Source organism: Arachis hypogaea, chromosome 14, assembly GCF_003086295.3.
Source record: "Arachis hypogaea cultivar Tifrunner chromosome 14, arahy.Tifrunner.gnm2.J5K5, whole genome shotgun sequence".
In the NCBI taxonomy this organism is placed as follows: domain Eukaryota; kingdom Viridiplantae; phylum Streptophyta; class Magnoliopsida; order Fabales; family Fabaceae; genus Arachis; species Arachis hypogaea.
Window position 1 is genome coordinate 135,890,405 of NC_092049.1, and position 26,509 is coordinate 135,916,913.

General features: G+C 36.3%; 3 protein-coding genes across 5 annotated transcripts; 1 reads left to right on the top strand and 2 right to left on the bottom strand.

The window, feature by feature from the left end:
- Positions 1–202: 202 nt before the first annotated feature.
- Positions 203–5,011, bottom strand: LOC112743295 (uncharacterized). The gene is made up of 2 exons (XM_025792512.1): positions 4,585–5,011; positions 203–4,500 (listed from the first exon to the last, which is right to left on the bottom strand). Exons 1-2 carry the CDS (start codon positions 5,009–5,011, stop codon positions 203–205), a joined length of 4,725 nt encoding a protein of 1,574 aa, XP_025648297.1.
- Positions 5,012–8,758: 3,747 nt separating this feature from the next.
- LOC112744411 (ranBP2-type zinc finger protein At1g67325) lies at positions 8,759–12,081 on the top strand. The gene is made up of 7 exons (XM_025794028.3): positions 8,759–8,967; positions 9,125–9,170; positions 9,902–10,014; positions 10,140–10,341; positions 10,643–10,756; positions 11,217–11,323; positions 11,474–12,081. The coding sequence occupies exons 1-7, from the start codon at positions 8,953–8,955 to the stop codon at positions 11,597–11,599; spliced, it is 723 nt and encodes a 240-aa protein (XP_025649813.1). The 5' UTR covers positions 8,759–8,952; the 3' UTR covers positions 11,600–12,081.
- Positions 12,082–15,832: 3,751 nt separating this feature from the next.
- LOC140173188 (uncharacterized) lies at positions 15,833–16,691 on the bottom strand. Of its 3 annotated transcripts, none has more exons than XR_011871462.1 (2): positions 16,290–16,691; positions 15,833–16,020 (listed from the first exon to the last, which is right to left on the bottom strand). XR_011871462.1 is itself a non-coding variant. In XM_072215146.1 (2 exons), exons 1-2 carry the CDS (start codon positions 16,624–16,626, stop codon positions 15,944–15,946), a joined length of 387 nt encoding a protein of 128 aa, XP_072071247.1. In that variant the 5' UTR covers positions 16,627–16,662; the 3' UTR covers positions 15,833–15,943. The 3 variants fall into 3 exon arrangements, 1 of the variants encoding a protein (XP_072071247.1); XR_011871463.1 differs by having other exon boundaries at positions 16,300–16,671; XM_072215146.1 differs by having other exon boundaries at positions 16,317–16,662.
- Positions 16,692–26,509: the final 9,818 nt, after the last annotated feature.

A 26,509-nucleotide genomic window follows, 5' to 3' on the forward strand; every position in this document is an offset into this window, starting at 1 on the left:
CGGCGAGCTTCCCATGAGAAGGAGGTCGGCGGGCTTGTTCAGTCTTACGAAGTACTAAGTCTCCGTGATTAAATGACCTTGGGACCACCTTCCGAGAATATCGTCGGCTTACTTGTTGTTGTAGAGCTCTGTGCCGAATAGCCGCTGTCTCCCTAATTTCTTCAACGAGGTCAAGCTCGGCTTGCCGAGCTTTCTCATGATTTTATGCTAGTGTTCGTATAGAGCTTTGAGACACCTCCATTGGAATCATTGCCTCGGATCCGTAGACCAACCTGAAGGGAGTTTCTTTGGTAGTTGAGTGGATTGTTGTGTTGTATGCCCATAAGACTTCAGGGATAAGTTCGGCCCATAAGCCTTTTGCGTGGTCCAGCTTTTTCTTTAATGCTTGAAGGATGACCTTATTTGCTGCTTCTGCCAGGCCGTTGGATTGCGGATGTTCCACAGAAGAGAAGTGTTGCTTAATCTTTAAATTCTGTAAGAATTCTTTGAAAGTGCTATCAGTAAATTGACGACCATTATCGGTTACGATATGGCCTGGTATACCGAATCTACAAATTATATATTTCCACACAAAACTGATTATTTGTGATGAGGTGATTTTTGCGAGTGGTTGTGCCTCAATCCATTTAGAGAAGTAATCTACTGCAACAACCAAAAATTTTACCTGTCTCGGAGCAGTGGGGAAAGGGCCGAGTATGTCTATTCCCCACCGATCGAATGGCCAACTTACCACTGATTGATGGAGATGTTCGGCAGGCATATTAATGATCGGTGAGTGCTTCTGGCAGTTGTCACAGGTTTTAACTTTATGCCTACTGTCCTTCCATATTGTCGGCCAATAAAATCCTGCTCGGAGAGCTTTCTGCGCCAAGCTCCGAGCTCCACAGTGTATGCCACAGATTCCTTCGTGAGCCTCAGCTAAGAGAAGATCGGCCTCTGACCTATCCAGGCATTTCAATAATGGTCGAGAATAACCTCGCCTATATAGAGTGTTATTTATCAAGGTGAAAAAAGAAGCTTGTCTTCTGAATTTACCTTTGTCTTCAATCTCCTCCGGAACAGATCCGCTGCGGAGGTATTGAATGTAAGGTTGTTGCCAACTATCTTTAGTCGAGGTGTTTAGAATATTTGCTGAGTCAATGCTCGGTTTGTCTAAGGTTGATTGTAAAAGTGTAGCAGTGTGTGCTTGTGTTGTTGCTAATTTTGATAAGACATCTGCCCTGTGGTTTTGTTCTCTAGGTATATGGACAATTTCTATTTTAAAAAACTTATTTAACAAGTTCCGAACAATATTCAAATACCTCGAAAGAATTGGATCTTTTGTTTGGAAAGTTTGATTTACTTGTTGTACGACTAATAATGAATCACAATAAACCTTCAAATCATGAATATGTAAATCAGTTGCTAACCTGAGCCCAGCTATGAGGGCTTCGTATTCTGCTTGGTTATTGCTGGCTTTGAATGAAAACCTCAGAGAGTGTTCGAGGATTATACCATCCGAGCTTTCTAGCAATACTCCTGCTCCTGCTCCTTGGGGGTTTGAAGCTCCATCAACAAATAGCGTCCAGGGCCGACTACTTTCCTCGGCTGAAGTATTAGTAAATTCTGCCACAAAATCAGCTAGGCATTGCGATTTAACAGATCCCCGAGGTTGGAATTGTATGTCGAACTCGGAGAGTTCAATGGACCATTTAGTCATTCGTCCTGCTAATTCAGGCTTAGAGAGTATTTGTCGAAGTGGATGTTCGGTTCGAACGATGACTGTATGACTCTGAAAATAAGGTCGGAGGCGTCTTGCCGAAAATATCAGTGCCAGGACGAGCTTTTCAAGTTTCGGGTATCTAAGTTCTGCATTTTGTAGTGTCTTGCTCACGAAGTATACTGGCTGCTGATCTTTGTTGTTTTCTGTAACAAGAGCAGAACTAATGGTTAGCTCAGTGACGGACAAATATAGGTATAATGGTTCGCCGAGCTTTGGTTTCTGCAAAACAGGTGGTTTGGAGAGGAAATGCTTCAAGCTTAAAAATGCTTCTTCACATTTCTCATCCCAGGAAAAGCTCTTCGTATTTTTCTTTAAACATTGGAAAAAGTTGAATGATTTGAAAGCTAGGCATGGCAAGAATCTTGACAACGCCGCTAATCTGCCTGTTAGCCGTTGAACATCTTTTGTCGTCTTTGGACTCTGCATATCGAGTATTGCTTGACATTTTTCTGGGTTTGCCTCGATACCCCGACTTGTCAGAATGAACCCGAGGAATTTTCCGCCTTTGACACCGAATGCGCATTTTTCGGGGTTCAGTCTCATGTTATATTTTCTTATTTGAGAAAATATTTCTTCCAGGTCGTGTATGTGGGATTGGCCGACCTTTGTTTTGGCTACCATGTCATCGACGTAGACCTCGATATTTCTGCCTATTTGTTGCTCAAAAATTCTGTTCATCAGTCGTTGGTATGTTGCCCCTGCATTCTTTAAACCGAAAGGCATAACATTATAGCAGTAATTACCATTTTCAGTTATAAAAGCTGTTTTCTCTTGGTCTGATGGATGCATAAGGATCTGATTATAACCAGAGTATGCATCCATGAAACTCAAAGTATCATAACCACAGGAGTTATCTACTAATGTATCTATGCAAGGTAGAGGATAAGCATCTTTTGGACATGCTTTATTTAAATCAGTAAAGTCGACGCACATGCGCCATTTACCGTTGTTCTTTTTTACCATAACGACATTAGCCAACCACGTGGTGAATCTGATTTCGCGGATGAACTTTGCTTCGAGGAGTTTGTTGACTTCTGTCATGGAGGCTGATCGCTTCTCGGTGCCGAGGTTTCTCTTTTTTTGGGAAACTGGTCGGGCTGCCGGGCTAACGGCTAGCTTGTGTGTTATTACTGATGGACTAATCCCCGGCATATCTCCTGAAGTCCATGCAAAAAGGTCGGCATTCGCACATAAGAAGCTGATTATCTTTGTTTTGACCTCATTTTTCATTGATGTGCCGATGAATGTGAACTTTGCAGGATCGCTGGTTAAGGCGACCTTTTGGAGATCTTCATTGGGCAGGGGACGTTCCTGAAAGTCGGCTCTTGGGTCTAATTCTGTCAAATTTGGTGCTCCGGATTGAATTGAGTTGATCCGAGTTTCGGTGTTTCTTCTGATGGGTTTCAAGCTTACGTTGTAGCATTGCCGAGCTTCTTGCAAATCACCATGTATGGTTGCAACAACGTTATCCTGCACAGGAAACTTGACACAGAGGTGATAAGTAGAAACAATAGCAGCGAATCTGTTTAAAAAAGGTCTCCCTAGGATAACATTATAAGGGCTAAAACAGTCTACGACTAGGTATTGAATATCCTGTGTTCTGGACAATGGTTGCTCGCCTAGTGTAGTTTGTAACCATGCGGATCCCAGGACGGGTACTCGCTCTCCTGAGAATCCGACCAAGTCTCCTGAATATGGCTGCAAAATGTTAGTGCTTAATTTCATCTTTTGAAAAGTTGTAAAGAAAAGTACATCAGCACTACTCCCTGGGTCGAGTAATGCCTTCCGAACAATAAGGTCTCCAAGCTGGATAGAGACGACCACAGGGTCATCATAGTTTGTGTGTCTGGAATTGAAGTCGGTGGAACGAAAGGTCAGCTCGGGTACATCTGGGATTGGCGCAGAATTATGGTCAGCGTCGACTGCTAACATAGCTCGATACGTTCGTTTTCTGGCCGAGCTTGTACTTCCCCCTCCGGCGTAACCTCCGGAAATACAATTGATCACTCCCCTTGGTTGAGCCGGGGCTTTGTCTTTTTCTTTTGATGATTGTCCTGTTGAGGGTTGCTCGGAGTTGGATGCCGTTCTCCTTTGAATATGACCTGCAATAAATTTATCAAGATGACCTTGTCGTGCCAACCGTTCCAGTAGATCCTTAGCAATTATGCATTCATCAGTGGTATGACCATGCTTCTGGTGAAAAGTGCAGTATTTGGATTTGTCGACGTTTCTAGGCTCGGGGTAATTGCCTGCCTTACGGGGAGGTTTAATCAACTTTGAGTTTAGAATCTCCTTAATGATATCGTCCCTTTTGGCGTTGAATTGTGTATATGATTCGTAACGAGGTACTGGTTTGAAACCCTTCTTGGTATCCCGAGCTCTTTCGTCGTCTTTAGTGGTCGACCTTTCTGGTTTCCGCGCTTGGCGGAGTTCTTCAATATCAATCTGCCCTTTAGCTTTTTCGCGGAATTCCGCCAGAGTTTTTGGCTTAGCTACCGCGATGGTCTCTTGGAATTTCCCTGGACGAAGGCCACTTTTGATAGCATGAAGATGTACCTCGGGATGGAGGTCCGGAATACTCATGGCGACCTTAGTGAACCGAGTTATATAGTCTTTTAGACTTTCTTGCGGACCTTGTATGATGGTTGTTAAGTAGTCAGAGTCGTGGAGGTATATCGCCGAGGCTGCAAAATGATCCTCAAACTGTTTGGCGAGTTCCTGAAAACGTGATATAGAATCTGCAGGCAAAGAACAAAACCAGTCAAGTGCAGGACCATCTAAAAAAGAAGGAAAACATCGGCATAAAATAGGATCAGAGGCACCGTTAACAATCATGATTGATCGGAATTTTTTGACATGTTGTTTTGGGTCTCCCAGCCCGTCATATGGGGTTAATGTGGTCGGTAGAGTGAACTGCCTAGGTAGCTGGAAGTTCATTATCTCAGCTGTGAATGGTCCTACAGAGTTATCTGTATTTTCGCCCTCATCTTCAGGTTGGGCCTCTTCATTCTGTTGTTCCTCATCAGTCCTACGTTGTGGCGTATCAGAAACATGGGTTGGTAGTGATTGCCGTTCATCATTCCCGTGTTGTTCGTGGTTATTATTATTGTGCTCCAGGCGAGCATGTTGTAGTTGCGCAATTTGATTTTGCATTCGCTGATTGTCCTCCGCCATCCGTTGATTTGCTTGTTGAAGCTCGGTTACCATCCTCATGAGCTCGGATGGGGTAGGAGGAGGAGCATCAGCCATAACGAATTCGATGCTTACACCGAGTAATATATCAAATCGGCCCTCCTTCTAGCGCCAAATGTTCTGACCTGTTAATGCCGAGGTATAACTCGTTCCACGGAAAAGATCGGCAAGCTCCTTGTAGTGGAAATAGAAAGCACAGCAATGGGAACCGAGGTGGTGGGTACCTGCAAAGGTCCTCCGACGCTCAAGTTAATAAGAGGAATTATGTGTATATTTTTCTTAGGAAAAACTCGTTACCTTTTTGGTCTCTGTTCTTTTCCTTTTATCTTGGTTGATTGAGACTGACCGTTTCCATGTAACGTCCGAGAATTAAGTGCAAATCCGACGTTATTAGGAGAGTATGAATGCTGTCTTAATTAGAAAGTTCGGTTATAATCAAGGTTTGAACGTTGCCGAGCTATAAGTCGTAACCGACTTTTACCGTCCATATCATATATATATATATATATATATATATATATATATATATATAAGTTATAATTTACTGATATAGAATTATAGATTATGTTTCGATTATTTGAACTAACTCATGAGCTCGAGCCAGCTCGTGAGCTTTCGCAGAGTTGAGTTTGAACTTACAAAATAGGCTCGATTGTTAATGAGTCAAGTTATGAACCAAGTTTAATTTTCGTAAGCCGAACTTATTCTAATTCGGTTCAACTCGACTTACTTCCAATCCTCTTTTGGAGATTAAAATTTGGCTAATTTTTTTAATATGAATGAAAATGGTGTGTTATGCATTGTTATTAGAATAATTGGTATTTTTCTAATATGGTATTAATTTTTTTTTTTAAATTGTTATTAAACAATTCGAACAGTCAAATTTGTTAAGCAGCGAAGATAAATATGAAATCGGAGGGTTCCATTTTAGTGCATGCAATTTTTTTTTTAAAAAATCACATAATTTAGTAGATTTGATTTTAATTTTTTAATTATCTAAAATAGAAATCGGAGTGTTTGGTTTTAATATTTTAAAATTTGTAATTTTTTTTCAATAATAAATCGATACATCTGATTTGTGAAATAACTGTAACAATAAAATATATTTTAAACTAATTATACATGGATATTACGGATATTTTATTTTAATAACTAAAATAATTATAATAATTATTGAAATAAATAATTTAAAAAATATTTACCGAAATAAATACTCCTGTTTTATTTCGTTTACATTGTAAATAAGATAATTTTACATGTATCTCGTTTACAGTGTAAACGAGATAAGACACATAGACGTAATATGTGTATATCTCGTTTATAGTGTAAATAAAATATACGGAAGCCTATCTTGTTTACAGTGTAAACGAGATAAGGCTAGGCGACGTCTTTAAATATATGTTGTTCACAGCCTTTGACCGAGTCCCATTTTAACCTTTTCACCACCTTTTTCGTCTCTTTTACCCCTTTCTAAGCAAACTATCAATACATACGACGATGGCGCGCACAGCTAGTAACGATGGAGACATCAATAGGCTCAATGAGACTTCGCATTATGCCGGAGCAACCGACTTTGATGTTAGTTCTTTTCTGTTGAATTTTGTGCAATCCCATATAGATACATTTTTGTATGTAGATATGGTTAGCGTAGTCACAAAGAACCAGTATATAGTATGTAGTGTTAGGAACAGGTCACTTGTAGAAATCTGGAATCTTATTTAATTATGGTAGGTTATTGCGACATAGTTATTAGTTTGAAACTCTATGTCCTAGTTAGATTTTTTTTTAGTATCAAATATATTAAAATTAACAAAGTGGTATTTGTCTAAAAAACAAGTAATTAAAGATGTAGATATGTTCTTAATTAGATATATCTTTAACTTAAAAAGAAATATTTATTTAAGTTTAATATTTTTTATCTTAAAAAGATCCTACTACAAAAGGTATAAAAAACTTAAAAATAGTGTAAGAATTTAATAGGAAAAATATGGAAGCCTATTTAAAATTTTGAAAATACGAGGATCGTTAATCGTCGAAGATCCAATTAAACTTTTCAAAATATCTCTTTATAATTTTGAATTGTTTTTTTTTTTAGAGGCCTCGCCTTCTACTGTCCCAACGAGTGAGTCATACCCTTCTTCCACCAAACGTCATCGTCCCGTATCTGGTTGAGGCTAGATTTGGCTACACAATGCCCCTCAGGATTTCACATTCGACAATTCCCTAATTACGACATTCGTGGAGCGATGGCATCTGAAGACGCACACGTTTCATCTCCTATGGGTGAGGCCACTGTCACCCTGCAGGATGTGGCGTATCACCTAGGGCTACGCGTATATGGGGATCCAGTCGGGGGTGCCTCCGTGACTTCAGTAAGTACTACCACACGGAGACGTGGCAGTTTGTGGAGCGGCTGCTTGGTGCCAGGCCTCTGGTGGCGCCACAGCAAGCCGCGCAGAGGAAGGAGTCGTTCACCCTGAAGCTTGTTTGGCTGCGGGACCGTATCCACCACGTATTCTTCGTCGGACTCTTCGTCACCCTCCTCCACCTCCTCCACTGGAATGGAGACATGAATGGGTGGTGGTACGAGAGGACAGTCGTCTTATACGTAGGTCGAGTGTACAGAACCAATACGACCAACATCTCCAACCTCGGGGAAAAGCTCCATCACTTGTTCTGCCATGATTCTCCCATGGATATCAAACACAAGCTGCACATGTTCGTCCCCTACAAGACGAAATAGTCAAAATCGAAAAACTCCATTATCCATGAGTGTCGGCAACCTATACTCCACCCTTCCCACCTCTCTTGTAACTTTACCACCGAAGTTGCTCAATATCAAACTCTTCAACTCCAACAACGTACTTACACGCTAAGTTCGCAACAGTATCGGATTGTCACACTCAAATATCATCTCGTTATCGCCATTTCTCATACGACAATTGGAGTAAACACATACAACTAGGTACACGTTATTACTGGCCATTGTTGCCTTGTTTTTGTGAGAAAAATGGGACAGAAAAAGAAATAAAATGTGTAGAAAATGTCAAGGGTTACACATCTTTATATAACTGCTGCAAATTTGTCCTATTGTATCTCGTTTACACTATAAACGAGATAACTTTTTCACGTATCTCGTACTGTAAACGAGATAACACTCTCTCATTTACACAAGAGTATTTATTTTGATAAATATTTTTTAAATTATTTATTTCAGTAATTATTATAATTATTTTATTTATTAAAATAAGAAATTCTGGATATTACACTTTTTTTTTTAATAAAAGAATTACTTTACAAAAAATTTCACTAGTCCATAAATCCATGGATTAAAATAAGCCTAAAAGTTCAGTGGAAATAAGAAAAAAAACATTGAGTTAATAAATCGGATCAATAATTAATTCGATCAAAATCTTGAGCCACTAAAATTTTTATTTAACTATTAAATTATTGGTTGGATCAGTTAATTTAGTTATAATTATATAAATTTTTTATTCTTTATATAATTAAATGAATTTAGTTATAATTAATTAATTTTATCTATCGATTTATTAATATGAATGCGTATAAACAACTTTTCATAATAATTTCTTTCAAAATACGATTCGAAAAATAATGACTTATTATTACAAAAAACAGACGATCATAAATTCATAATTTCTCCTCTTGATGCCGTTTTTGCAAATACTTCTTTTTTCTTCATTTAAAAATAAAAAAATATTTTTTTACGTGAATAAAAACATAAACTAAAATTGGAAAATTATCTAATTTAAAAAAAGAAATTGTGAAAATTTCCTTTCATAAAAAAATTGGCCAATAAATTCGACGAAACGGCGAGTATTAAACAAGAAGAAGAAAACAACTCCGCGTTCTTTTGCTTGGTGGCGCTGACGCTGTCTCTTTCTCCGTGTCTCTCTCTTTCTTTCTCTCCCTCCCTCTCTCTCTCTCTGCTACACTCTGCTTCACTCTCTCTCTCTAACTTCTTCTGAGCCCTTCCAATGGCTTCTACTAAGGTAGGTTTTCTTCAATTTCTGTGAATTTTTCAAAATTCTAGCACATTCGCACTATCTTTTCTATAGATATATATGACTCTCTGTTCATGCTGAATGGTGTAAAGTTTTAATCTTTTTCTGTTTCTTGTATGTGGGTTTTGTGCGTTTCTGCTCTCAGGATGATAATCGAGGTTCACTCGGATCAAAGAGGTTTCGAAACGATGGTATGTATTACTGTTTTGAGCTGCAAGGAGCTTCTTTAGAGTTGAAATCTTGTTTAGTTATATGGGCTTGTAATTATCTTTATTGTTCTGATTGTTTGAGGAGGAATTTGAGCTACTCATTTGATTTTTGGACTATGTGAAAATTGTATTAGAAAATTGCGTTGTGGGTGACTTTTAGTTTAGCATTCACAATGTTAGTGTGTGCATTTTTACTGTTTGTAAAATGTACACTCTTGTGAAAACTGAAATCTTTGCTGTATCATGTAGGATTATGCTGTTTTTTACTTTAATCTCTGGATTAGTAATTTGAGATAGGAGCATGATGTCTTAGAAAGTGTGCGGCTTCCCTTTGCTTTACATGTCATTTAGAAGAAACATGGAAAACTAGGTTTTTTGCTGTAAGGTTTCTTTTTTATTTTTTGATAACCTAAAGATGGGAAAACATTGGCACTAAAACGGTTTTATAATGTGTTGTTTGTATGCCATTTATTTCTATAGTGATTATGGCTCACACATGGGGAAGTGGGTGGGATCATGGTATTTAAAGATTAGAATTTGATATTTTTGCTTGATTGATATTTGATTTTAACTATTCGATCCCGCTTCTGTCTTTTGTGTTACACCGTGATTCTTAAATTTTTTGTTTTGGAATGAAAACTAAAAGACAAAAATCTCAATGTATCAACTAGCCTCCAAGTGTCTCTCTTAAATTTTTTTCTTGTCATATTCAGCTCCACGTAAAGAAGGAGACTGGACCTGCCTTAACTGTGGAAACTTAAACTTTTCATTTAGAACTGTTTGCAACCGGGGACATTGTGGTGCACCAAGACCATCCATAATCCAGGTAAGTGTGTGTTTCTATAGATTAATAGATTATCATGTCAAGAAGATTTTTCTTTTGGAGAAGGGCCAATTATTCTTGAAAAGGCAATAAGGCATTCAATGGACAAAATCCTGTGTATTCTGCAGCCTGCCCCAGTTACAAGCCCATATAGAAACACTCCTCCCTTCTACTATGGTGGTGTTGGGGCTCCTCCTCCACCATATGGAGTGTCTGGCCGATTTGGATCCCCGATGCCACATTCTGGTGTGCAATATGATTATGGTCTGTATCCTAGGCCTCGTCTACCATATAGTCCATTACCGTCATTGCCACCTGGAAGCTTTGGAGGTACTCTCTTAGCAACTTTATGAGCTGATTTTCTGCATCTACTGTTTGTTTCATTCTTTATGAACTCCCCATCAGTTTGATTCTAACAGAGAGAGGGTTGCTATGTGACAATGTTACCTTTTAGGTACTGATGTTATTCACCTTTGAGATTGATTATAATATATTTGAGTTTTTGGTGGAATCTGTACTGTTCGTTTTAGAAACATGATGGTTGCTAATTCCTGTTGGTTCTTGTTTCATTATACTTTCTAGTATCTCGTGTGTCCCTAAATATAATCAAGTTTTCATTGAACTGAATCAGGTATTCCTTATGGTCCAAGGCCTAGTATCAACGGCTATGGATATGGCTTTCAAAGTCCTCCATGGGCCGAAGGACTGATAACTGATAATTTTGCATCTCGGAAACGCCGAGGAGGTAATTTTAATATCTTTTTAACTTCTTATTAACTTTAAACCTATTCATAGGTATCCACATTTTCCCATATTTGTGAAATCTAGATATAGTTTATTGTGTTTTTGCATTAGCTTATTTTGTGTTCAAAGTAATTTACAGTTGAAATTTTGGAGAGGAATTTTTTTATTAAAAAACAAATTTCTCCTGAACCATACGTTTTCTTAATTTTAGTTTGTTGATCCATATAGTCGATCCCACATAGTAGGACAAGGCTTTTGTTGTTTGTTGATTATATGTAGTGGCGGAGCTTGAGAAAAAATTTTGGTGAAAAAAGAAACTTACTTAGACACGTTGTATGTTGCTCTGTTCTTTTATTTATATATGACGTTTAGTAGTAATATGGCATCCTAACCCTCTTCACAGGAAATGAAAAAAGAAACATTAAGAAAAACACCAATCTATTTTTGTATTGGTTATGCAGGGCCAGATGGCTTGTCCGAAGGAGACTGGATCTGCCCGAAATGTGAGAATGTTAACTTTGCTTTCAGAACAACTTGCAACATGAAACACTGTGGAGCTCCAAGACCTGTAAGTGTTTTCCTCTGTTTTGCTAATGCTCTTACCATCGTCGCTATAATTTTAGTAACATATTTCTGTTCCATTATTCTAGTTTTGTAGCATTGCTAACAATAGTCTATGCTAATTTTGGCTGTAACTTGTTTTCCTTTTTTCGCATAGGGCACAAGTCGAGGCGCTCCCGAAGGCAGTTGGACCTGTAAAAAATGCGGTAATCTCAACTATCCCTTTAGAAATGTGTGCAACAGAAAAGACTGTGGAAGTGAGAGAACAACCTCTGCCATGTGAAAATGTCAAAAGAGTAGTATTATGAATGTACAATAATATGTACATACATAGAGGTTTTGTTTGCATTCCTTCTCCTTTTGTAAAAGAAAAAGTTATTATCTCTTAATTAGGAATTCGGAAACTAGACCGCTAGGAAAGAAGAGTTCTCCATGCAGATCATTTTTACACTGGTTGTTCTTGATGATAACTTATTTTGTTAATTTTTTTTAAAATGTTCATGGAATTTTATTTTGTTAAAGTTACTTAAAATTCACTATGCAGAATTTTGCTTTGTGTTGCATATTGAGGTATGTTGGGAGAAATATTATCCCCTGCGAGATTAGAGTTTACTAATATAAGTGTTTAAAATTAGGCCAAAAGTTTGTGGCCCTTTGTAATATTCGCCACTATTTGGACTCTTTGATTGGAGCGTAATGCATGTATTTGAAATGTATTTTGACTATTTTCAATGAAATATTTTGACAGACATGTTAGATGGAACAGGATTAGAAATCTATGATCTATTTTTGGTGTAAAACTTCATGACTTCTATATAGGATTTTCCTTTCTAAATTTGGAAAGTTATAATTTTATAGATTTCGTTTTGTTTTTTATTTGAGTATTTACTTATTTTGGTCCCAAAAGAATTTTGGACCAGACACTTTAGTTACTAATTAAAATTAATTACTCGATTGGTCCTTGATAATTAACTCGGTTAGTTAGATCTTTTGTTCTATCAATTCTAACGGAGGATAAAATAGTCTCTGGCAACTCTAACAAGGGACAACATGGTCCCTGATCCCTTTTGTTCGGAAACGTCATTGTTCTCCTTCAATTTCTATCAGATTTCGTATAACTCTAGTAGTCTAACACTTCAACTTCAAATTAAACAATGTACACTTTGCACTTTCAATGTTTACAAGAAGAAAAATCATCAACTTGTTCTCAACCAATTCATACTCAGGAAATTAATGACTATGTCACTCAAGTACTTGTCGTCTTCGATGAATCCCATGAATCTAGACAGCAAGTTCAATTTGTTAAGACTCGTCGTTTTCGTCATCTCCCTTCTCTATCCTATCATCTCCATGGCCACACTGTCTACCATTTAGCTTCTCCGAATCAATGTTCAGTAATCGTTTCAGTTTTCATGAGTGGCGACAGCGACATTGCTCGTTGTACTAATAGTTTAGATGCAAGGTCGAAACTGTCTGTCAGCTTGGAATCTGGGAGAGAAGGAATGAAACACTCAAGGTCCATTTCAAATGAGAATTTGCATATGATATCGAAGAAGAATCTTCTCATGATGTCCTAATGTCCAAGAATTTATATTGCTTACCGGAGAATGGAGAAAAGCATGCCCTTGGGGTAGTTGTGAAACTTGGTCTTAAGGATATGGTGGACATTGTCAGAGTGGGAGGTGATGCTATTATTGAGGACGTGGAGGTGGATTTCTGGTGGGTGAAGTGCGGAAGAGGTGGGTATACCAGTCACAAAGATTTGGGAAATGTGTGGTCCATGACATGTTGAGGTAGGTGCGACATGTGTGACAGTTACACCATGACTTAATCTTGGAGCTGAAAAGGAGGAAGGAGAAGATGGAGAAGAAGACTGTGAAGATGAAAAAGGAGAGTATGAATGTTAGGGTTATGCAAAATATGATGGAAATTAGAGGAGAATGGTGTCGTTTTCGAATAGAGGGGGTCAGGGACTATTTTATCTCCTGTTAGAGTTGTCACAGGGACCATTTTGTTCTCTGTTAGAGTTGACAGAATAAAGGACCTAAATGATTGATGGAGTTAATTGTTAGGGACCAATTGAGTAATTAATTTTAGCTAGGAACTCAAATATCTGGTCTAAAATTTTTTGAAAATTAAAAATGGGTAAATACTCTTATTATTTTGTTTGTATAAAATAATTTTCATCTCTAATTTGTACTATATTTATCACGGAAATTATTTTTGATATGGAAAGAATGGTGGTGCCCATTTAATGATTTTTTCTATTTTCTTTTAATAAAAGAGGAAAAATAAAAGGAGCCGAAATCTCCTTCTTTTGCACTTTCAGACTACTTTGTGTCATCTGGAGTATGGAATCCACTACTTGGTTTTAAAACCTGTTGGTTTGGCAAAAAGAGTAAAATAAAAAAAGAAAAGTATATGAAACCAAAAGGTTACCGGCTAAAAACTAAACAAAATCATGTTAATTTATATTAATAATTAATTAATTTTAAATTTTTTAAATTTAAAATTTAAAAAATTTAAAAAATTAAGTAAACCTAATTAAAATCTATAAAAACATTCATCTTCTCTCTCACATTAACCTACCTACCTCTAACAATCACACACACACAGACCTCTCTCTCTCACCGTCGGGCTCTCTCCGCATCCCCACCGCGACCCACTCCTCTTCTATCAGCAAGTCGTCGGAACCAACTCGGTTTCCGCCAGCCTTAGCATTCCCATCACCGCCGCCACAACCTGCTTGTAACCGAAGAAGAATCTCTTCATCGCCGCCTCTATTCCCTGCATCGCTTGCAACACCTTCACCACATTCTCTTTTTTTGCATAAACTCTCATCGCGGCCTCCACTATCCCCGGCCCTCCCTTCGGATCAACCTCCACCTCCAATATCTCCGGCACCATCCTCTTCATCTCCCTACACATCTTCGTCACTTCCACTAGCTCCTTCGACCGGAAATAATTACAGAGACTGCATATGGCTTCACCTGTTCAAGGCCAAGGTACCCCTCCTATCTAACAGCATCCGGTTTATAATCCCAATCAACAACCTGGCCCAATTAACCACCGTTCTACCCTGCAACCAGTTCAACAAAGTTTGGCTCAGCAACCTTTCGCACACATGCCCATGTCTTCTATCACCGACATCTGCGTTTTGGGATATTAGATGCCGTTTTGATGATTAAAGAGACTGCAAACTACACACTTAATCTTAGTCAAAAGGAGTCTTTGAACAATTACAGAAATATAAAAAAACATTCATTTAATATGAAAAAAAAACATCCTAATACTTAACAAAAGAAATATCCAGTTATATTTTAGCAAAAATAATTAAATATCTATAAAATTTAAAAAAGAAATTCTTAAAGAAATAGAGACATTCACATTTGTAATACAAAAAAATTCGAAAAATATATAAAAGAACATCCATTTAGTATGAAAAAGAAACATTTTGATACTTAGCAGAAGAAACATCCATGTATATTAATTCGTAGAGATTTTGGATTCACCTAAAGGTATTTGACTGATTTTTTGCTAATATAATTTTGGTTCCGTAGCATTGCTCAATAAAAAAAGAAAGATCATTAACGGAATCAACAAAAAAAAAGAAAAGAAAGATCATTATCTAATATTAGATTGATCTCAATGGTGTTTCAAATTTCATACAGTGGATGCCGTAAACAGAAAAAAGTATCAATAAACGAGCCTGCTAAACTTACAAATTAAGAACATTCGTTTATTGTCTGCATATAATTGGAATATATTGAATATTCTTGGAACATGCATTGTTACTATGAAACAACTTTCTTATATTATTATAAAGTTACGTACAAGTAACAGGTACTTTTACGTTATTTTCGATAAGGTTGAATATATCTTTATGCATTGTGATTCAGATTTAAATTAAAAGGAAGATTATTTCTGTTATCACTAAATTAATAACGTGTCAATGCATGAATTAATGATGTTAAAACAAGAATCAGCAATATCTTCGTTTGTTCCAAATGTAAGCATAAATGATGCTTATAAAAAGATTTGTTAAACATTATACAAAAACTAAGTTCTAAATAGAAAATCCAAATTCCAAATATTTCTTGTTCTTCAGTTTACAATCAAGATGTGCTTGAGATCCTCATTGAATACTTTATATAGATGAATTTGTATAATAACTTTTTTATTTAAAGTAATATTGCAATGGTTAGTAGAGTTCCATAGAGCTTAAAATAAGATTTTCATACTTTTGTATGTGATTTGGCAACTTTTCAGTTTTGATCTAGTTTTAAATTTGGGATAAGTATGATTTTGATCCCCAAAGTAGAGGCTGAAAATTTATTTCGTCCCCCAACTTTTTTTCGCTCTAAAATGGTCCCCAAGGTTTCAGTTTGCTTTAAAATCGTCCTTCGGACGAAAATACCCTCCCCTCCCATCCCATCTTCTTCCTCCTCTTCTTCTTCAACATTAACGGAAGCAGAACCAGATGCACAAACCCAGAAAAAAAAAAAACAGCCAACAATGGATAACAACAACAACAATGACAAAATTGAAAATCAGAAGAACCCACCACCACCACCATTATCATCATGGTCATTATCATTATCATCAGAACCATAAACAAAATTGAAAATCAGAAGAACAGCAAGCAGAAGCGGAAGAACAGCAGCAAGCAAAGCTGAACCCAGAAGCCAAAGCTGAACCCAGAAGCTGAAGCAAAACAGAAGCAGAAGCAACACCAATGAACTCAGAACTCAGAAAAATCATCATCATCAAAACTCAGAAAATCATAATCTGAACTCAAACAAACAACAATAGAAGAACAATAATAATGGAATCAAAACTCAGAACTCAAAATCATGGTCATCGTCAAAACTCAGAACCCAAAATCAGAAAAACGATAATCATAATGGAATCAAAAGAACAACAACAACACAAAAACCAGATTGATAATCATAAGCATGCAGAAGCAGCAGAACCAGAAGAAACCACAAGAAACTAGAAACCGGCGAGGAGCAGCGGTGGCGGCGGCAGCGAAGAGCGGCGGCGTCCGTGAAAACCGGTGGCGGCGGCGAGGACCCTTCCCCTTCCCCCTCTTCTTCCCGTCCCGAAACCCCCCTCCCCCTCTTCTCCCTTCGCCTTCCCTTCCCCCTTTCCCCGAGGAGCAGAGCGGCGGCGGCGGCGGCGGTAAGAAAGACCGGTGGCGGCGGCGAGGAGAGGAGAAAAAGAAGAAGAGGAAGGTGGTGCGGTGCAGGGCGGCAAGGCGGCGGGCGGCGGTCCCCTTCCCTTCCCCCTCCCCCCTTTTTCTCCCCCCATCCCTTTTCTTTCTTTCCCCACCCCGTATCTATCCCTTTCTTTTTTTTTTAATTTATTTTTAATTTATTTTATATTTATTTTATTTTATAATTTTTTTAATAAAGGGTAGTTTGGTAATAAAAAAATGAAATTGGTAAAAAGGACGATTTTAAAACAAACTGAAACTTTGGGGACCATTTTAGAGCGAAAAAAAGTTAGGGAACGAGATAAATTTTCAGCCTCTACTTTAGGGACCAAAATCATATTTATCCCTTTAAATTTTGAGTTAGATTTTTTGAATTTTAATATAATATTAGAGTTTATTGTACAGTTATTATTTGGATCGCTTACATATGTGCCTAGTCATGAAATTTTTTACACTTCAAGTCTTTATTTTCATGATTATGAGTGGGTTTATCAAAATTTTACATCGCATAAAAGATAAAATCTTTATAGATTTTATAAGAACTATTTAATCATTCCTTCTTAAGCTAGAATTCTGTATATAAATTTACTTGGAATGAATATTGTTATATATGAAATACAGATATTTCGTTGAGTTATTGTGTACGTGTGTCAGATATATTTTAGACACCACTTTAATTACACATTTAAGTATTTTTGTATTTAAATCCAATTAAATTGGCTCAAACTCAACAAAAATTACTTTCATCATACCAGCGTGTATCACATGCACGTTTCAATAACGCAACTTTTTCGTCTTCATCTTCTCTTTTTATTTCTCCTCCTCCTCCTCCTCCTCCTCCTCCTCCTTCTGTCAAATTTGCGTACGTAGGTTCTTCTTCTTCTTCTTTCATTATCATAATCATCAACAACACCAACATTTGTTAACAAAGACCAATATTTTGAATTGAATTTGAATTTATATAATTGACAATGTTCGGTTCATTTAGTAATATATAGTTGTCTCGCTTTGATAACATTTTCGGTTCACTCTAGACGCAAGTGTTTTTGAATTCGAATTTATATAATGGACAAATGTTCAGTTCATTTGGTATTATACAATGGTTTCACTTTAATAATATTTTCGGTTCATTTGTAGTCCATGTGTATTGTCGATGAATAATTTGTCCCAATGGTTGGAATGACTTTCAAGACAAATTGAATAGAATAAAATGAAATCTAATACAATTGAATAAAGTGACGATAATAAATACTTTCATTCTTTTTTGCTAAAAAAAGACTCAATCATTAACAAAAACACATCAAATTCATTTCTGGATCCAAATGAATCTCAATTAAACTAAGAAATAAACCTAAATTACTTAAGGAATAAAAGATTTGGTCAATACTTATCAGCAGCATCAAGTGAACCTCAATTAACACACAAATGAACCAAAATAAATTAAGAAATGAACCGAAATTATTTAACGATAGCAACAGAGAAAACCAGAACTAATAAAGATGTTCGCAAAATATTGATATTATTGGTGATGACGATAACGAAAAAGAAAAAGAAGAAGACGCAACATTGAAAAAGAAGAAGAAGAACCTGCGTGTGCAAATTTAGAAGAAGAAGAAGGAGGAGGAGGAGGAGGAGGAGGAGGAGGAGAAGGAGAAGGAGAAAAAAACAGGGAAAGGAGAAGGAGAAAGAAGAGCGTGATTTAAAAAGTTGTTATAACAACTTGATTAGACTTGGTTAAGTATTTTGCTTGGATGTAGAGTTTTATTCTTTGGACATGACACTCGTTCAACACACATGTCTTTTGTGTCTAACCGTGTCTTAATAGAAAATAAAAAGTTTTTCTTTGGACACATTTGGAGTTTTGGACACACCTAAATAACATCATGTGTCAACGTGTTCAGCTTTATTCTTAACATGTATTCTTGAAATAAGTATAAAAATAGTATATATTATCTTTTAAATAAATTTTTTTTAAATATTTTATTTAATTAAAAAATATTAAAATATTATTATAATTTATTTAAAAAATACTCTATATTTTATATATGTCATATCTTTGTGTCTTATAAAAATTTAAAATTCATACATCCACATATCTGATATTGTATTGTGTTTTGTATCTGTATCCGTTACTTGATATACTAGCTTAGCAATTAGTAGTTAATTGATTTATTAGTTGTAACAACAAATTAGTTAGACAAGTAGCCTATAACAGAAACAACAAATTAGTTAGAAATTCTAGTTAGCCCCTAATTATTCTAACTCAGTTGGTTAGATGACCAATATATATCTGACTGTTGTAACAGTGTAAAGTGTGGTTCATCATTCAGTACACTGAGAAAACAAGAACTCTCTTTTTCTTCTCTCTGTTTCCACCTTTGCTCTGTTCTTACACTCCCCTTCCGCACCTTCAACATGGTGCGGTGAGCGTGGAACCCAAAGGGGTGAGAATAGAAGGAACAGCGATTGAGGAAAGAGAATCTCAGAATTCAAATCAAAGCACACATCAAGTGCACGATCTGAAACCTAGTGATGGATCCAACTCAAAATTCAAAGCAATTCCGAATGAACCAAGGCAATTCCTTCCAAGGCCTCGATGCTCAAGGTATCGCGGCATTCTTGAACCAGATCTCATCGATTCAGGCTCACCTCAATAGGAATGGCAACAACCCTAGCCAAGATTCATCGAGCCACTTCTACCTTCATCCTTCTGAAAATACTGGTATTCCCCTCATCCCTATCATTCTTGATGGCAAGAATTACAGTAGTTGGAGTAATTCGATGTTGTTAGCCCTAAAATCGAAGAACAAGTTGAAATTTGTTGATGGAAGTTTAAAGAAACCTGATAAGAATGATCCATTATTTGAACTGTGGGATAGATGTAATACATATGTCTTAGCTTGGATTAAAATCTCACTGAACCCTGAAATCACCCCCGAAGCGTGATGTGGAACAAGGTTGCATATGAGCTATGGGAGGACCTGAAACACAGGTACCATGAGGGTGATAGATTTAGAATCGCAGAACTACAGGAGGAGCTATACAGAACAAGACAAGGAGAAATGAGCGTGACACAATACTTCACAAAACTAAAGTCACTGTGGGAAGAATTTGATGATTTCAGGCCAATTCCACCCTGCAATTGTGAATCTGTGTGTACTTGTGGATTAGGAGAAATGCGAAAATATAGAATGGAAGATCATGTAACTAGATTCCTAAGAGGACTTAATGAACAGTTTGCGAATGTTAGAGCTCAGGTCATGCTGATGGAGCCACTGCCAGATTTAAAGGCTGTGTTTTTCATGATGACTAGACAAGAAAGGCAAAACCAGATCATGGATGATACCATAGACCCCAAGATCTTATTACACTCTACCAATTTCTTCAACACTGCTGAGACCTCACAAGGCAGAGGGAGAGGAAAAGGTAGTAGAGGAGGTAGATTCCAAGGCTCTGGGAGAGGACAAATGGGAAGAGGTAGAATGTAGTGTTCATACTATGGTAAAGGAGGCCACACGGTAGATGTATGTTACAAGAAACATGGTTCCTCCCCCCATCTTAGATAGAGAAATATGAACTCAAACGGAGGTTTGGGAGCAGTGAATTTCAGTGCTGAAATAAATGGCGATGGCATTGATGATTCTGGCTGTGTGGAAGAAAATGAAACTTCCAATGTTGACTTTACTCCAGAGCAGAAATCAACCCTACTAGCTTTACTCAACAGGGGAGAGGCAAAGCAGATCCACAGTGCTAACCAAATCACAACCCTGGAACAAGTACCTCATCAAGGTAACTTGGTGCATATCATGCATTTTAAGTCAAGTGTGTTGGCTTTAAACATTTCTGCATCAAAACATAGTTCTTGGATAATAGATACATGAGCTACTGTTCATGTATCCTATTGCCTAGAAGATTTTCAAACTCATTTCAAGATAGCTCCTATAATCATTCGGTTGCCTAATGGTGCACAAACCATTAGCAATATAGCTGGAACTATCAAATTTTAAAATAAGCTGTACCTCACAAATGCATTATACGTCCCATCTTTCAATTTCAAATTGATATCAGTATCAAAATCCACAAAACATTTGCATTGTAAAATGAGTTTTACTGATGATGATTGTGAGATACAGGATTTACTCTCGAAGAAGACGATTGGAGCAGCTAGAGTGTGTGGTGGCCTTTATACCTTGAACTGTGATGCTGCGCGATCAGAAATTGTACAGGTATCAAATAAAATTCATGTAGACATGCCAATACTGAATATTTCAAACACAAAGCTATGGAATTTTAGGTTAGGCCATGCACCATTCCATAGAATGAAAGAAATGAAGAAAATTTTCAAATTCATTCATTGTGACAGTGATGTACAGCCTTGTGACTCATGTCACCTAGCAAGGCAAAAGAGATTATCATTCAATAATAACAGCACAGTTTCATTAACTTCCTTTGATTTAATTCATGTGGATGTTTGGAGCCTGCTGGCCATTCCTTCTACAGGAGGACATAGATATTTCTTAACCATAGTGGACAATAAAACAAAGTTCACTTGGGTATTTTTCATGAAAAACAAAACTGAAATTGCTTATCTCATCAAATTCTTTGTAAATTTTGTTAAAACACAGTACGACAGCAAAATTAGATGTATAAGGTCCAATAATGGAACTGGATTTTTGATGCACTCTTTCTTCAATGAAACTGGTATATTACACCAAAGATCATGTGTTGAAACTCCTCAACAAAATGGTATTGTTGAACGGAAACATCAACACATTCTTGAAATAACTAGAGCAATTTTCTTCCACTCAAATGTACCTAAGTGTTTTTGGCAATATGCAGTTTCATATTCAGTTCACATCATGAATAGACTACCATCAAATTTTCTTAACAATTTATCACCTTATCAAGCTTTGCATAACTCTTTACCTGACATATCTCATTTAAGGGTTTTTGGGTGTCTGGCATATGCCAGTACACTCCAAGCAAATCAAAAGAAACTGGATCCAAGATCCAGAAAGTGTGCCTTTTTGGGTTTCAAGGAGGGTACCAAGGGATATCTCTTAATTGATCTAAATAGTAGAGAGATCTTTACTTCAAGAGATGTGTCTTTCTATGAAGATCATTTTCCATACTTAAGCACACACCCTGACCAAAGTACACATACTGCATCTTCTATTCAGTTCAAAACTGACCCCTTTGCATATGACATTATTCTTCAACCTCACACAACACACACTAATCATCAAGCATCACATGCATCCAACTCACAAAATTTCAATTCAGCACATACACCACCAATTCAATCTCCATCACCTAGTCAAACAGATATGCCACAAAATCACATACTTGCACCTCAACATGCATCACCACTGCCCCTGTTAAGAAAATCAACAAGAATTCGCAGAGCACCATCACATTTGCAAGACTATCATTGTCTAAATGCTACCACTTCTCGGCTTCCACTCCGAAAATCTGACAGGTACCCTTTATCAAATTATTTGTCATATGAAAAATTTTCTGCATCACATACTGCATATTCTCTAGCCATATCTTCTAACATTGAACCAAGCACTACAGTGAAGCAATTACTCAATCTTGTTGGGTTGATGCTATTAAGAATGAACTCCAATCTCTTGAGCAAAGTCAAACTTGGAAGCTCACTTTACTTCCACCCGGCAAGAAGGTAATTGGCAACAAGTGGGTTTTCAAAGTGAAATACTACCCTGATGGCAGCATTGTACGCTACAAGGCACAATTAGTGGCGAAGGGATTCACCCAAGTCCCTGGGATTGATTATCGGGACACATTTAGCCCTGTGATGAAGTTGGGCAGCTTGAGAGTTGTCTTGGCTGTGGCTGCGGAAAAGGGATGGTTCCTCAAGCAAATTGATGTCAATACCGCATTCTTGCACGGCGATTTGGATGAGGAGGTGTACATGAAACCACCTCAAGGGTTGGACGTCAAAGATGGCCAAGTGTGCAAGCTTGAAAAGTCGCTTTATGGTCTAAAACAAGCAAGTCGACAGTGGAATACAAAGCTGAAATCTATTCTGGTTGAGTTGGGTTTTGTTTAGTCAAAGGCTGATTATAGTTTGTTTACTAAGCAAACTGAATCTGGATTCACCGCATTGTTGGTTTACGTTGACGATTTGATATTGGCTGGAAATGATTTGGGAGAAATTAATGCTGTCAAAACAGTCTTGGATGATAGGTTCAAAATCAAAGACATTGGAGATTTGAAATTCTTTATTGGGATGGAGGTTGCGCGATCGAAAGAGGGCATTCTTCTTAATCAAAGAAAGTATGCTATGGACATCTTGAAGGATGCTGGCTTTGAGAACTGCAAGTCTGCTTCTACCCCTATGGACTACAGTACCAAACTCAGCAAAACTGAAGGCGTTCCCTTCTCAGATTCTACAGAATATTGAAAGTTAGTTGGCAAATTGCTCTATTTGACCAACACCTGACCTGACATTAGCTTTGCCATTGGAAAGTTGAGTCAATACCTTGACCACCCCACTACTTCTCACCTCAGTGCTGTCCATCGAATTCTCAGATACATCAAAGCTTCCCCTGCCGCTAGCATAGTGTTCTCGCCACCTCTGATCTCTATGTCACTGGATTTGCTGATTTCGACTGGGCGGCATGTCTTGATTCAAGAAGATCTGTGACAGCCTACTGCTTCTACATCGGTACTGCTCTAGTTTCATGGAAGAGCAAAAAGCAAGTGACAGTTGCTTGCAGTTCAGCCGAAGCTGAATATCGGGTGCTCGCCGCTGCTACTAAGGAGGCTATTTGGCTCAGTTTCATTTTGAAGGACTTGGGAATGCCTCTCACCAAGCCCATCAGCACCTACTGCGACAGCCAATCTGCAATTCACATCGCCTCTAACCTGGTGTTCCATGAGCGCACGAAGCACATAGAGGCCGATTGCCACATTGTACGCGACAAGTTCCAAGAAGGTCTTATTCATCTTCTTCCCATCTCCACCACTGAACAAGTTGCGGACATCCTGACCAAACCACTACCTCCGTCCATGTTCTCCACACTCTTTGGCAAGTTAAGACTAGTCAACTTACACACTCCTAACTTGAGGGAGGGTGTTACTTGATATACTAGCTTAGCAATTAGTAGTTAATTGATTTACTAGTTATAACAACAAATTAGTTAGACAAGTAGCCTATAATAGAAACAACAAATTAGTTAGAAATTTTAGTTAGGCCCTAATTATTTTAACTCAGTTAGTTAGATGACCAATATATATATTTGACTGTTGTAAGAGTATAAAGTGTGGTTCATCATTCAATACACTGAGAAAACAAGAACTCTCTTTTTCTTCTCTCTGTTTCCACCTTTACTCTGTTCTCACACTCCCCTTCCACACCTTCTTCAACAGTATCAATATTCATATATCTTAAATTATCATCCTTATTTTGATCGATAATACCACTCCTTTTGCCAGATTGTGAATTTCTAGTCTAGATCCCAAAGAAAGGACTTCTCAAACTCTTTAAGCAATGTGGGTATAATAAAGAATATTATTATTATTATTATTATTATTATTATTAGGGTGATAATACTATTATTATATATCCGAACTTATTTAATTTTGGTATCAGATTTGGAGTCGTGAAATCTAAACTGACCCGCTTACTTAATATATTATATTAAAAGGTATAGTATTTATCATTCATATGTATTTGTTACAAATTTTTTTTTTTAGTTTTTAGTGTTATATAATTTTTTTTTCATTGCTCCTTTTTATTTTTTAATTTTTCTTATAAATTTAATTTTAATTGAATATTCGATTACCCGAATCCATCCAATCCTGATTTGATAAGTTTGAATTGATTTGAGTCCTTTTACAAAAAATACAATAATCTATTCCAACCTAAATTGATTAAATTTAATCGGTTCGATTTTTAAATTTACCCTAAACTTGATCCGATTGCACCTCTAATTCATTGCCGGTTTGTTAAGTTATAAAACTTTTCCTATTGGGGAAATAAAGGGAAAGAATGCATATGTATGTATGCTTAACCACCCTCACTAAAATACAAAGACCTCTAATGGTCTTTTGATCCTTCCTAGGCTAATAAAATAGCCAGCATGATTACAGATATACAAAGTGATGAGGAATTTAGGACAATTTTGGGAATAATTGAGTCCAACATGTGAATTGTGAAAAGAATTGAAGTCAATCAGACTGATGATTAAGACGTTGGTGACAAAGTTATATACTATACTTTTTACATTATGTTAAAAAAAGGGGAGCTACATAATTGTTTTTCAGTTTTTTCTTTTTGTTATTATTTGTCTCTACTGCGTTGATTCTAAGGTAACATAGTGCGTTGGTTTCAAAGGAATCAATAGATATATGATTATATATAGGATGGCAAATCTAAATGCAATTTTAATTATTCTTTATAATTGAAATTTAGATAATCACCATATATGTTATTAATTAATTTCAGTAAAATGTCTACTTTAGTTTTAGTTAAAGCAACCTTTAATACTTGAATAACTATAATTTACGCATATAAAAACAATAACCACCATATTAATGAAAAATGTCCTTTTTAATGTCTATAATATTTTTAAGATAAAAGTTTATGTGCAATTGTTTTCACGTAAAATTAATAGTTGAGAACCGTAAATGACAATTTAGTCAAATCTATTAAATCATCTAACGACTCTCAACTATCAACTTTACATGGAGTTAATAACTACACGTAAATTTCTACCTACTTTTAAACTATTGGGTTATACGTATCAATCAAGCACTATTATTTATTCAACAACTATTACATAATTAAATATTTTTTAAAAGTTATGATGATTATAATTGCGGTGGTTATAAAATTTTCATAACACTTAAAAAGTGTCGCTAAAAGTAAGTTAATAGTTTTTACTATTTAAAAACATTTTCTAATTTCAAAAAATAAAAGATAAAAAATATGATTGAATTAAAAAATTCTGTCAAATAAAAAAAATATAACTTTAACTTTAGTCACATTTTTTTAAGTATTGCCGAAATTTCATAGACATTCTAGATTTCTAGTCAAAATAATCATGGCCACTATAGAATGCACACGTTTACATACTTCTTTATCCTTAAAAAGTACATACAAATTAAATCCTTATTATACATTTATACCTATCTAAGAACAATAAATTAACTAATAAACAATAATAATCATAATGGCATGTAATCATTTGAATAAGGCAATGATACATAATAAGTAATTAAGCATAGCAGCTTCGTTACTTTTTTCTATAGATAGAAAAATTGAAGTCATGATGGCCGGCGGGAACATTTGATGTAAACTATGGTTACGTTGCATTGTATGTTTATATTGTTTTTGTCATTCTATTGTTGTTTGTTCTTTTTCATAGTTGGCGCTTTGCTTCACATTAATTATAACTCATTTACTCTTTCAGGTTTCCACAAATATAAATATATGTTACATTCTTGCAAAACCCTAAAACCATGATCTTAAAGAGAATTTGGTTATGGTTTATATGAGTAATAATCGAGAATTATATATTTTGTTTGAAGAGGTCTCAACTTCGATGCAAGCGAGAGAAATTCTTAGGTAGGCTCGTTGCATTGAGAAATTTAAATAGTATGCATGAAGTTTTAGGTTTGAATATCACTGAGAACTCATATGTAGTTGTCTTTATGTGAAGTTGATATTTAATAATCGTTAGATGATTTGACAAGTTTGACTAAATCATCATCTAACAGTACTATCAATTTTATATGAAAATAACTGCACGTGAATTTTCACTTTGAATATTATCATCATCATATGTATAAATGCACTTTAAGAAATTAGTTTACAAATTACATCACCTTGTTTAATATTAAATGAAATTGCTCATGAGTGATCAAGAATTACTTCTGCTAGGAAACTAATTTTAATTAGTCAATATTAGTCAATTTTTTTTGGTAAACTTGTTTTGTTAATTTTTTTTT